This window comes from Hipposideros armiger, unplaced genomic scaffold, assembly GCF_001890085.2.
Source record: "Hipposideros armiger isolate ML-2016 unplaced genomic scaffold, ASM189008v1 scaffold_303, whole genome shotgun sequence".
Lineage (NCBI taxonomy): Eukaryota > Metazoa > Chordata > Mammalia > Chiroptera > Hipposideridae > Hipposideros > Hipposideros armiger.
The window spans coordinates 1,012,077-1,024,691 of NW_017731653.1; the positions used below are offsets into that span (position 1 = coordinate 1,012,077).

Here is a 12,615-nt window from a genome sequence, read left to right on the forward strand (position 1 = left end):
CAACTGGGGAAAAGAAATATACACAGGAGACTCAAGAAACATCTTATTAATACAGTATTTATTTATCTTCCTTCTGTCAAACCCTGAGCCAACCACTTTCCCCAGGCTGCCTGGGGAGGTATAGGAAAAGGAACATACAGGGCAGACAAGACACAGGAGAAAGAACTACGGGAGGTGGCGATGGCTCCTTCACATGGCGAAGAGGATGAGAAAGGCCACCATCAGGCAAAAGAGCCCCATGGCCTCTGAGAGGGCAAAGCCCAGAATGGCGTAGGAGAAGAGCTGTTGCTTCAGAGAAGGGTTCCTGGGAGAAGGGGAAGAAAAAAGACTGAATTTCTAGTCCACACAAAGAAAAGAACATCAAAGGCAGGCTCAGGGAGAATTCATCCCAAGCTCATCTTATGTAACAAATCTCTCGGGGTGACATCATCATGCCCTAAATCTTGCTCTGACACATCAGGGTTTTACAGAGACTGAGTGAGAGAAGTGAACAATACAAAATTGTATACAAACATTACCACGTCTAATGGCACCCATATCATCATAACTTAAGATCTCTGGGCCTGGACACTTAACTATTCAGGGCCCAACCAGGATGGAGGAGGTATCCTACTGGAGAGGCAGGGTCTATCATAGCAGTGTTTTCAAAGTTTAAGCAGCAGAACTCCCAAATATGAAACATATAAAAGCCAAAAACGGCAATGGTAAAAAAGTGGGGTATGTTAAAAGCTTGTTTTACTGGTCTCCCTTTCATTCTCTAAGACAGTCTCTGGGGCATACCCTCAGAACCCTAGGGCTTCATGGAACACAATTAGAAAAACACTGCTCTAGAGGACAAGGGAGTCAGAGCAAATACCTTCTCTCATTTCCAAACAGTCAAAAAATTTGGAGTTTTAAAAAGCTACAAATGGTCTACAGGGTTTAGATGATATGAATCAAAATGAGATAAAGAATTCCCAACTTTGAAAGTCAATATAAAAATTTGTTTCCCTTACTCTGTCACCTCTGGAAGTCTTCATGGATAAGGTAAAGCAACACCAGCTTTTAACATAATTGTGGGCACAGAAGAAGTTAGGCTTCTTGTTTCATATAAATCTTAAAAAATATACTTATTTCTCCAAAGACATTAAGATCTATCTAACTTGCGGGACTCTAGGGGATTAATTTAACTCTAACAGTGAGTTGCCCAGAGATGGTGGGGACCAAATAGTCCCAAGCATCAGGGAACAGCGGGCTGGCTGCAAAGGCAATTTTCCCCAGAGTAACAGAGGGGAATTCCCGGGGATGGGGAAAACAGCAGTGAAGCCACTATGTAACTGAGGCTCTAGAAAGGGGTAGCAAACTTTTTCTATAAAGGGCCAGATAGTAAATACTTTAGCCTTTGTGGGTCACATATGGTCTGTTGCCTTTTTTTTTTCCCCATGACATTTTAAAAATAAAAACCCCATTTTTAGCTCAGATAATACAAAACTGGGCTGTGTCCCAGACATGCCTGCCCACCCACCCTAGCTTGCCGACTCCTGCTATAAACCAAACCTGTTCTATAATGTTCTATAGCTGCACCATCCAATATGGTAGCCAACAGTCCCATGTGGCTACTGAGCACGAAATATGGTGGGTGTGACTGAGGAACTGAAAACTTAAACTTGGTGTACTTTCAATTAAAATTTAAATGCAAATAGTCACACATGGCTAGTGGCTACTGCATAGGGTAATGCAGCTGTAGATCCCCAAATATTTCTGCCTAGACCTTTGGAAAGCATATCAGAGAGCCAATGGAAGGCCCATCTTACCTGGCATAACCAATGATGAGGCTCCCAAACACAGTCCCAATTCCAGCCCCAGAACCAGCCACCCCGACTGTGGCAGCCCCAGCCCCAATGAACTTGGCTGCTGTGTCGATGTCCCTTGAAATGGCGCTGGTTTGGAAGCTACGGCTAGAAATAAATGATGTCTGGGTATGTGGGGCTGCCAAGCTGCTGAGGCTCTGTGAAGAAGAGGCAGGTAAAAGGTAACATTTTTAGGAAACCCCTTTTTACTTTGGAAACTTTTGTACTATTTAAACGCTTTATCCTATCAAATCCCATGGTTTCTCTCCCAAACAGAAAATCTTTTTACTCCTTGGAAAACCTCCTAAAATGCTGCAAAGCAGAACTTTTTAATGCAAGACATGGACTTCAAATACCTCCAAGATTCAAGTATGCTCTAGAAGTGTTAAGACCAAAGCTGAAGCTGTACTTAGTGCCCTAGGACTAAATGCTCCCAACTGAAGTCAGTGAATTAGGTCAAGTAATGGCAATTATTAGCAGCATACATGGGCACACGCTATCAGTGCGAGAGCTGAACACTAGAGCATATATGGTAACTGTTCTCCAGCTCCACTTAAAGCCAATGGCTTCCTTCCTTCACTAATTTTCGCCTGTGATGATTGTCCCGAGCACTCCCTCTACTGGTTCTGCCAGGTAAGCCTCCTCACCCCTCAACTCCAAACCACAGGCCCAATTCCACCTATAAGATACCTCATCTGTCAGTGTCTCCGGTCGCTTCAGCACCACTGCAGAGAGCGACCGGCTCAGCAGCTGAGAGGTGCTCCTGACCTAGTGGGAATGACACAAGAGCAAGGTCAAGAAAGATTGAAGAGGAGTTTCAGAACCATTCATCCCAAATTGTTGCTCGGATACCCCTTTCATTCTCTCGAACTTAAATCGGAATCTTGGATCATTCTTTTACTTTTAGCAAATTCTAGATTCAAGAACCTCACCATTTCTCTTGCTTCCTAGGCTTCTCCTTTGCTTCAAGAGAAGTCTACTTCCTTTTGGGCCACCCTCACTGTACCCTTTCACAAGCCTTGAGAATGGGAATAAATATAAACCTCAGCAACATTTGCTTCGCTCAATAAGGGAAATTTGACTAGCCCACAAGAAGGAAGCCAATAATTGGAGCATCATTCCCTGAATACATCCTTCTGTATTCTGAAAACAGACACAAAGATCCATGTTCTAAATCCACCTCCTCCTGGTAGCCTTTTTTCTGACTAACCCTAAGCCAGTACCTCCAAGGCAGACAACATGGTGGTTAATAGCCAGGGCTTTAGTCAGATAGATCGAGTTCATCTTTGGTCTATATCAGCTGTGCAATCTTAGGACAAGTCACTCAAATCCTTCTAAGCCTGTTTTCTCATCTTTGAAATAGGAATTATCTCAGGGTTGATTTGAGGAGTGAATTAGATTACGTACACACATTGGTAAAGTCAGTGCCAGGCATAGTGAGTGCTCAACAAATGGAACCCATTAAGAGCATCACTCTTTTTCACTACAGATGGATGAACCAACTGTTTCCACCATTTAATAATTTGTAATTTATTCCATGCTGTTGCTTCTGAATCAAATTATCTTTCCAATGGGTATTTATGTGTATTTTAGCTTCCCACTCAAACTGAAGCTACCAGAGGGAACTCTCAGCTATGGCTCTGCAACACTCAGGACAAGATCTTGTACACAGTGCATACTCAGTCCAAGTTCCAAGATAGGCAATCTACTTCATGTTTACCATTTCTGGCTGGGTTCATTTACAGAAAGTGTCAGGATAGGAATAACCTGATCTTTCTAGATTCTCATTTATACTCTTCTTCTAAGATGGCTGGATGAGAAGAACTATCTGGCTTCCAAAGGACATGGGGGTTGCCTGGTAAGCACTGACTCTCTCCTGTCAGGCTAGCATAGCAAAGGGTTTTCCTCCAGCGCAACTGTGAAGCACAAGGTTTGGCAAAGAAGAGAAAAGATGCCCCTCCTTAAAAACTCTCCCAGAAAAAGCAGGTACTCACCAAGGAGGGGGTGGAAACAAACTTGGTGCACGCGTACATTTTCAGGGGATGAGGGGCTGTGGCAGGAGAGCTGGAATTACAGAAGCGGCATTGTCAACATTGTCCTTGCTCACCAAAGGACATCCTTATTAGCAGAAAAAGTGCTCTGGAAATTTAATTGGTCCAGAGAGCAGGGTGACTGACCTCAAGTGTTAGAAGAGATGCAGTTAGAACCCTGAAGTCAAGATCTCCTTATAATCAAGTGACTTCCCCTGGTTTGAACAAGTAGCCACTTAATCCCAGCTTTAAGACCTGTTATCCACTTTCCATAGCCTTTTAGAGTTAGGGTTTTTGGAGGCACTTCCCCAGAGTGTCCTTTACCTGAATTTTCCTCAGTTTCTATTCAAAAGGCACCCTTCTCAAGACCTCACTGTCTGGGCCTTAAAAAGTTGCCCTTTAAAGACTCTTGGGAGATATCTGTTGAAGGCCAAGACACTGGAAGGATCTCCAACAATCTAAAAAGATTAATTACCTGGAAGTATTTGACTCCTCAAAACATTTCAATTTCAGGGCCGGCCGAATGGCTTGTTGTTTAAGAGCTGGTTTGGGATGCCAGCTCTGAGCAGCAGGGCCCCAGTTCGGATCCCACATGAGGGCCAGTGACACTGCCCTCTACAGCTAAGATGGTGAACAACAGCTCGACCTGGAGCTGGGCTGCCATGAGTCGCCGGTGACGGCATAGGCTGCATCCCCTGCTGCAGTGGGCTACCATAAGCTACTGTGAGTGGCTGGCAGCTGGTGTGAGATGCCAAGAGCTGCTGTGAGCGGCTGTCCAGAGGCCAGTGACTGATCTGCCTCATTCAGGAAAAGCACAATGATAATACCAACATGGGCCAGTGAAGCGATGTCCTCCACTGGCCCAAGTTGGCACCATCATTGCACTCTTCCCAGGCGAGGCAGTTCAGTTGCCAGCTTCTGGACAGCTGCTCACAGCAGCTGTTGGCAGCTCACGCTGGCCGCTGGCTACACATGGTAGCCCATGGCAACTCACTGCAGCACAGGCTGCAGCCTACGCCGTCGCCAGCGACTCACGGCAACCCAGCTCCAGGTCGAGCTGTTGTTCAGCATCTTAGCTGTAGAGAGCAACGTCACTGGCCCTCATATGTGGGATCCGAACAGGGGCCCTCTGGCGTCCCAAGCCAGTTCTTAACCAACGCGCCACTCGGCCAGCCCTCTTACATAAATTTAACAGCGTGAGGGCAGATCAACGAGGAACTTTGCCATTACTCTAATTAGCAATGATTGTTAAGTACTAATTTTCACCATTATACTAAGAGGTATTCAATTTTGTATCCCCAAGATCTAAAACAATGTTAATACCCTGTAGGTGCCTAAGTTGGTAGAACTGAACCTGAGGGTAAAGATGGTATATGCATTAAAAAACGCATATTCTTGGCTCATGCCTTGACCTTCCCGATCAAGATTTCTGGGGTTAAGGTCCAAGTACTGTGTATTTCAAAAAAGCTTCCCAAATGATTCTTACGTAGACTGGTCTACATAGCATGGTCTAAAAACCAGTCTTGAACCTATGGTAGTGGCAGAGGCTGGGCTTGAACTGTTCTCACAAGTGAATGCTTTCTAATATGCTATAGGTTGAAATACTCAGTGATTACTCAGGCCTGTTAAGTGACACTTCCTTAAATGAGCTGGTTATACTACAATCTGGAATCTTAACTACTTTTAGATTAATGGATGTCTTCAATCCTTGTCTTTTCTAGAACTCTTAATTTCTGCCCCATGTGTAACTCTAACCCAATTTTGCTGCTAGACTATTCAGTTTTTCCCAATTTTGCTGCTGGACTATTCAGTTTTTCTTTGGTCAAAAGCCAAAATCGCTTTACAAGAGTCCTTTTTTTCCATGGAATTAAGCCTCAAAATCATTTGTAAAATGTAGTACTTAGTGGGATTAATCAAAATAACATATGCAAAGAGCTTAATGTGGTGCTGGCATATAATAAGCCCACAACAAAGGGTGGCAATTAAGGGAGCCTGCAAAGTGGTCACCTAACCTTGGTTAAGTCTGCAATTGTTAGCCTACACCCAGAACCAGAGGGCCTAAATCATCATGGGTTTCTTCCTCAGTATAGATGGGAAAGTTACAGGGCCGTTGGCTTAACCATTCTCTTCCTTAAACCTTCTTTTTCCTCTTGAGGGTATTGTCTGGGAAGTCTCCGTAAACTAAACCCTTGACAGAAGAGCTGACAGGTGCAGAGTATCCCACTGCAGGTCCCACCCCACCCTTTTGAGCCTGCTGCCTCTAACGGAAAACCTATTAGCCCACCACTTGTGTTTTTTCTAGCTTCACATGCGTGAAAGGAAGAGAACAGTGCTGGGAGACAACCAAAAGTTCCTAAGAAACCGGCCTCTTTTCTGCTATAGCTCTCGTAGATCACAGCCTAAAGGGAGAGGGTGTTTTGGCTGTTCTATGCACTTCTACCACGTTCACGGTTTACTTTTTAAATTGAGGGGTGCTGAGTGGAGGAGTTGGTGGCTTTAAATGATCCATTACATCCATTGCTCAGCACCTGATGTCCTGAAGTCTGGAGGTTTCAGGAGAATGAAAGAACGGAGTGAGAATGAGAGGAGAAAGCAGAAATAAGAGAGATTCTGGGGGTTGTGACGCTTCTGACAGGGCAAGACGGTAATAAAGTGTTTGTAAGGGCTGGGTCGGAACAGGTGAAATGAGCACGCTGGGATTTGGCTTGCGCCAGCTCCAAGGCGCCCTCCCCGTTCGAGATATCCAAGATGGCGCCAAGCACGCGCGGTTGGAGGTCACCGGCACACAGAAAGGGCCGACCTAAGGCGCGGGGATACCGGGAGCGAGGGAGGACGTGAAAACCCCAGTGGGAGCATGCAAGGTAAGGGCCTCAAAGGATCCGCGCAAAGTAGGGTATCCCGCGCGCCTGTGCGGCGCAAAGCGGGCGCGAGGGCCCAAGGCCTTACCTGCTCCCAGGGCAGAGAAGACAGAGAGGGAGGGGGGCGGGAATAGCGAAAGGAAGGCTCAGCGCATGCGCGGCAGGGACCAACGAGTCGCTCCGCCAAGGATAGAGTGATTGCAACGTTGAGGCGGCCCAGGCGCCACAGCGCCGCCTGCCAGCTCCGTGGCGGCATCTGGCTAGTCGCTCCACCTGGCGTTTGAGAGGAGAAACAGCCGGCGGAGCCGACCGTGTACCGAAATGAGTACAATTACGCAGTGTAAGCCGATCCATAACGCATAACGTGGCCTGCTGTTTGGTTTGCACAGCGTTTGGGATCTTGGACTAGCGTCCCCTTCCCAAGCATGCGCAGTCACTTTGGAAAAAAATTTTTTTACCCAGAAAGTCAGTTTTAAATAGCATACAATCGGGATTGGGGTTCATTGCCCAAAGTGCAGCAGAAGAAAAATGAAGACATGGGGTTCCTGCCTTCTGTTGCCCCCGGAAGTCTGGCTTTATGGATGGGAAACCCGTTCAATGGCCCAATAGTTTTCAAAACGCTCCAGCTGCCTCTGGTGGCTTTGCCTTTATTTCCCTCTCCCTCTTTCTTCATTCCAGTGACCAGCCATGAGGAAACCAACATCAGTGAACCAGAAGATGGGGGCTAAAGATGACTGGGACTCAAGCACACTGACATTAAGTCCTGAGACTGTCAAGGACTATGACACCACTAACCGCTGTGAGGTTGCAAGGTCGCCCCGGGCATGCTAGTGCCTCTGCCCAGGCTTCATCTACTCGAGTTGAGTGAGATATGCCGACTCCCTCCCCTGAGATGGTCCCGTGGAAATCCCTAGGCTTCTCCCTCATGCCCTTTCGCTCATCCTTCCCCCATGTAAGGAAGTGGGGGACTTCCCGCCCCTCATCGCTTCTTCTAGGCCTCTTTGTCTCCCAGACAGGGGCTCACCAGCCACTTTGGAAGAGGGCCGCAAGGCCTACCTAGTTCCCCTCATGTCCAAACCTCAGCCGTCCAGGTATCGTGCTTGAAAGCAGCACGAGAAAGACGGGGAAAGCGCACCAAACCCCCATAAAAAAATATAAAAAATAAAAATAAAGCCGCGGCTGTAAATAAAGCCAAATCCGCCACCCTCTGAGGGGCCGTTTGTCCTCCCCTCCTTGGCCCCGTCCTTCCCGCCGCCCCCTCCGGTTCCCGGGCCCCGCGGCGCCCCGGCCCCGAGCTCCTCCATTTAATCGGATTTGGGAGAAGGGGAGGATAAATCACAGCAGCAGCTTTACGGTCCCGGAGGAGAGGCGAGCCGCAGCCAGGCACACCCCGGCCGGCGATAAAAACCGCCGCTGAAAGCCCACGGAGCAATTTCCCGGGACCCCGAGCGACGCCATTACAGGAATGTAATTTTGCCCGGATGAGGCCCCGAGTTTAATTATCCTCGCGGAGGAATTTCAATGCGGCCAATCCATCTTGCAGGCGGGCGGCAGAGGGATTTATATGGGCCCGTTATTTCACACCGATCCTCCATCTGCATTTTTATGGCCCTGAGCTCCTGAAAGGGAGGAGAAGGAGTGGGCAGAAATAGGAGAGATCGGAGTAGCGGGCGCGGAGAAACGGGTGGGGGGGACTTCCCACCCTTCCTAAATCCACGATTCCAGCTCAACGAGGATTCTCTCACTGGTTCCCCTGAAATCCCCAAATCTCCCTTCAGTTCCAGTGGTTGTCTTGGGGGAGGAGGGTAGGTGAGGAATGGAGCTGGGAGGGATCCTTGCGAATTAATCAACAGGTATTTACCAAGGACCAAGCAGTGCCAGGCACCGTGCCAGATGCTGTGAGGGGCAAGGCAAGACAGGGTAGTGAGAAAGGACTTCCTCTGAAGTCTCCAGACACCCCAACCCGCTCATACTGAATTCTTTTTAGCTCTCAGTGTCACATCCTCCTCGAGGCAAAAAGTCCACAGTTCTGCTACCACCAAACAGTTGTTGCAGCTGTTGCGACAATTTAGACCCCTCTCAGATATCGATAACAATCCCAAAGGAGGTTTGGAGAAGGGGCCTGTGAGGAAGCTAAAGCTCGCTGCTCCCAAAAGTTGTTGCAGCCTGCAATGTTTAATTCTTCCTTACTCCCAATTCACTGGATTCAGACAAACCTGGGTTCCCAAATCGCTGTGTGACCTTGGACAAGCTGTTTAATCTCTCTAAATCCATGACCTCCCATGTAAATTGGGAATAATGATAGTGCTGACCCCAGAGCGGACACTGGGATAATATAGGTGAAGCTTTTAGCAAGGTGGTTGGAACTCATTATAGTTAGGGGTATAGCAACTCAATTCTTCACTGATCCCTAGAGACTGTATTACAAGGTCCTTTCAATGATATCTCTTGAAAGAGACTCAACTATCACTTACTGAACTTTTTCACCTATATAAATCATGCAAAACAAGTTATTTGACAGGCTGGGAGTGGAGATCTGAGAATCCTGTGGGCTATTGCTATTAGGTTGGAAGTCAGAAATTAAATCAGTAGGGGAACAATGAGAGTACAAAAAGTGGATGTGGGTATGTCAGGGAGGAATTTGAAAACAACAAAAGATGATCCAAGAGAACAGTGGCAAAGGGTCTAGGGATTTTCATTATCAAGGGCATGGGAAAGGGTCCTTCCTTCACTGAGGGAAAACGGTTGGGAAGGAAAGGGTGTGGAGCCAGAACTATCCTTTCCAATCAATTCCTTTCTTTTCCTACCAGACCATGTAACAAAGTTGGCCTGATTGGCCAGCTTTTCTAATGACTGCTAGTGACAGATTCTGACTGGTTAGCAGCCTCCCTGCACAGCGGTGACGAAGAAATGAGATTGATCTTTTCTTTCTTCGGATTGGTTAACAACTCTCAGGGGAGCCAGAGACTCATTTTAATTGACTGGATAGGCTAGGAGGGAGGTTCAGCACCTCTCTAATAGAAATACTGAGTGTTCTTTTCCACAAAGGTCACCAAGAAAGAGTCTTGATTGGCTTATGCATGTTTACTTTTAGACGGGAAACACAGTAGCTTAGTGAAGAAGAATCAAGAGAATCACGCAGGTATGCCACACAGTTCAATTTGAAACCACAAACAGAGAGAGGGATTTACCAGAGAGAAACATAAGAGGGACAAAGAGAGAGAGACTAGGACACAAGGAAACACAAAAAAGTTTTCCAGAGAGAAGAGGAAGGGTTTGAATGATATGTTTTTCATTCCTGATGCTCTAAGATAAGGCTACTTTATGATGCATTTTGCTAGATGCACATGTTGCCAGCATGTAGTGTGGAAAGAATAGCTGTCCTGGAAACGAGACTAGGAGTCTAGTCCCAGCCTTACTACTAACTAGCTGAGTAATTCTGCAAGTTACTTAATCTCTCAATCGGGGAGAGAAGTAGGTGATCTCTAAGGTTCCCTCCAGTTTTAACTTTCTAGGACTCTCTTTCTTTCTGCTAAATATGCAATTTTGTACAAGTTGAAGTAGTATCTTTGCACTACCAATAAGGACTATTCTTAGGTCTTGAGCTCCTCTATTTGTAATTGTTGATTTCAAGCTCCTGGTGGGCACTGACATGGATTTTCTATTTCTTCTTGCTAAATCAGTTCCCCAGGATAGCAGGACCAAGAGCTATCAGCAAACCTACTTGCTTAGGGAGAAAGAAAATGCTAAGTGGAGGAAGGGAAAGGGTCATTTGTATCCAGGCTTCTGAGGGAGGGATCAGTGGAAGAATTGGTGGCAGAGCAAATTTTTGCTGGGGAAGAATCTAAGTTCCTCTGAATTTGTACAGGTCTCACATATTTAGAGGCCATGATTAAATATCTATGTGAACAAATTTGGTCCCTGCCATTTGGTGGCTCCCAAGCAAGGAACACACACGGACAAAACAGAAAATAAAAGTCATTGTGACATATTGTGAAGAGCTAATGACAGCAAACTAGAGATCTGAATCTAGATTTTGGAATACTACTAATTAATTATGTGACTTTGAGAAGATCACTTCCCCTCTCTGGACTCAGTTTTCTCACCTACAAAATATAGGAGAACACTAGATGATTATTAAGTACTTTTTCAGTTTTAAATATAGGTAGCAAAAGATCTGTTCTTGGTTTGTCCTTATCTCCTGTGACTTCAAGTGATCAGCCAATATTTATTAAACATCTACTATGTGCAAGGTATTGTGCTACAAATTGTGAGTGGGAATAAAGAAGGAGGAAGCATAATCCCTTTCTCTTCATAAATTTATAATCAGTAAGAAAGACATGTACATATAAGTCTATATGTACTACACTATGCAGCAGGATTTAATAGGTTGTATGGGTAATAGGAGTTGAGGAGTCAGTATGACTTCCAGCTAGAATGATCAAAGGGTACTATGATTAAAGTAGTTTCTTTTCTCCTTTAAAAAAAAAAGAAATATTTGAATCATATAAAATGTAAATAATGTATATCTTTTGTTTAACAGATATTTATTGAGGTCCTACATGCCAGGCACTGTCCTAGGTGCTAGAAACACAGATGTGAACAAAATACAACAAAAATCCTTTCCTTTCCAGAGCTGACATTTTGTATAAATCATGAAGCATAATAATAAAATGGACAGCCATTAAACCACCCCTAATTTGGGAAAAGAAAAAAACATTACCAATACCACTGAGGGGTCCACAGGGCTTCTCTCCTATAGTAGCCCCTGAATTTTATGTTTATCATTTCAAGGTTTTTCTTGATATTTTTGCCATATATTGTTTATTTTGGGCCCCCTTTCTGCCGGCCAGCCCCACTGCAGCCTACACTTGAGCTGTTGTTCACCATCTTAGCTGTAGAGGGCAGTGTCACTGGCCCTCATGTGGGATCTGAATCGGGGCCCTGCTGTTCAGAGTTGGCATCCCAAGCCAACTCTTTTTTTTGTTTGTTTGTTTGTTTTTAAAGATTTTTATTGGGGAATTGGTGGATGGGAACAGCGCTGGGGAATTGGGGGAAGGGAAACAGACAAGTTGCTGTCCTTTTGTTCTTCAGTCTAGTTGTGGAGGACGTTGTTTCACTGGCCCAAGTTGTGCACTCTTCCCAGGTGAGGCACATCAGTCGCCGGCTTCTGGACGGCCGCTCACTGCGCCTGCTGGCCGCTCACGCTGGCTGCTGGCTACACACAGTAGCCCATGGCAACCCACTGCAGCAGGGGCTGCAGCCTACGCCTTCGCCCTCGACTCATGGCAGCCCAGCTCCAAGTTGAGCTGTTGTTCAGCATCTTAGCTGTAGAGGGCAGTGTCACTGGCCCTCATGTGTGGGATCCAAACCGGGGCCCTCTGTCATCCCAAGCCAACTCTTAACCAACGCACCACTCGGCCGGTCGTTTGTAGGCTTCTTTGCTTGTTCTTTTCATTTAATGTCATGTTTCTAAGATTCATCCATGTTGATGTAGGTAGCTATAGTTTATTCATTTTCATTGGTATATAATAGTCCACCAATATGTTGATTAATTCCCCTGTTGATGAATATTTTGTTTCCAGCTTTTTGCTATTACAAACAATGCTGCTTAGAACATTTTTGCACATGTCTCCTGGTATACATGGGAATAGTTTCTTCAGGATATATATAAAAGGGAATTGCTCAGTTGTAGGATATGAATATCTTCAACTTTTCTAGTTAATGTCAAATTGTTTTCCAATATTTATGCCCATCAAAATATGTAAGAGTTTCAGTTGCTACCCTGTCCTTACCAACTTTGGTATTTAGTCAATCTGTTGAATATAAAATGGTATTTCATGGTGGTTTGAATTTGTATTTGCCTGATTATTAATGAGGTTAGCATCTTTTCATATA

At 45.6% G+C, this 12,615-nt stretch overlaps 1 protein-coding gene across 1 annotated transcript; it reads right to left on the bottom strand.

Moving 5' to 3' along the window:
* Window positions 1-31: 31 nt before the first annotated feature.
* Window positions 32-8,594, bottom strand: ATP5MC2 (ATP synthase membrane subunit c locus 2). The gene is given in 7 exon segments (XM_019659802.1): window positions 32-304; window positions 1,794-1,987; window positions 2,520-2,597; window positions 3,824-3,893; window positions 6,806-6,841; window positions 6,843-6,990; window positions 8,579-8,594. Coding segments are annotated over 6 exon segments (624 nt in total). The 5' UTR covers window positions 6,974-6,990; window positions 8,579-8,594; the 3' UTR covers window positions 32-189.
* Window positions 8,595-12,615: the final 4,021 nt, after the last annotated feature.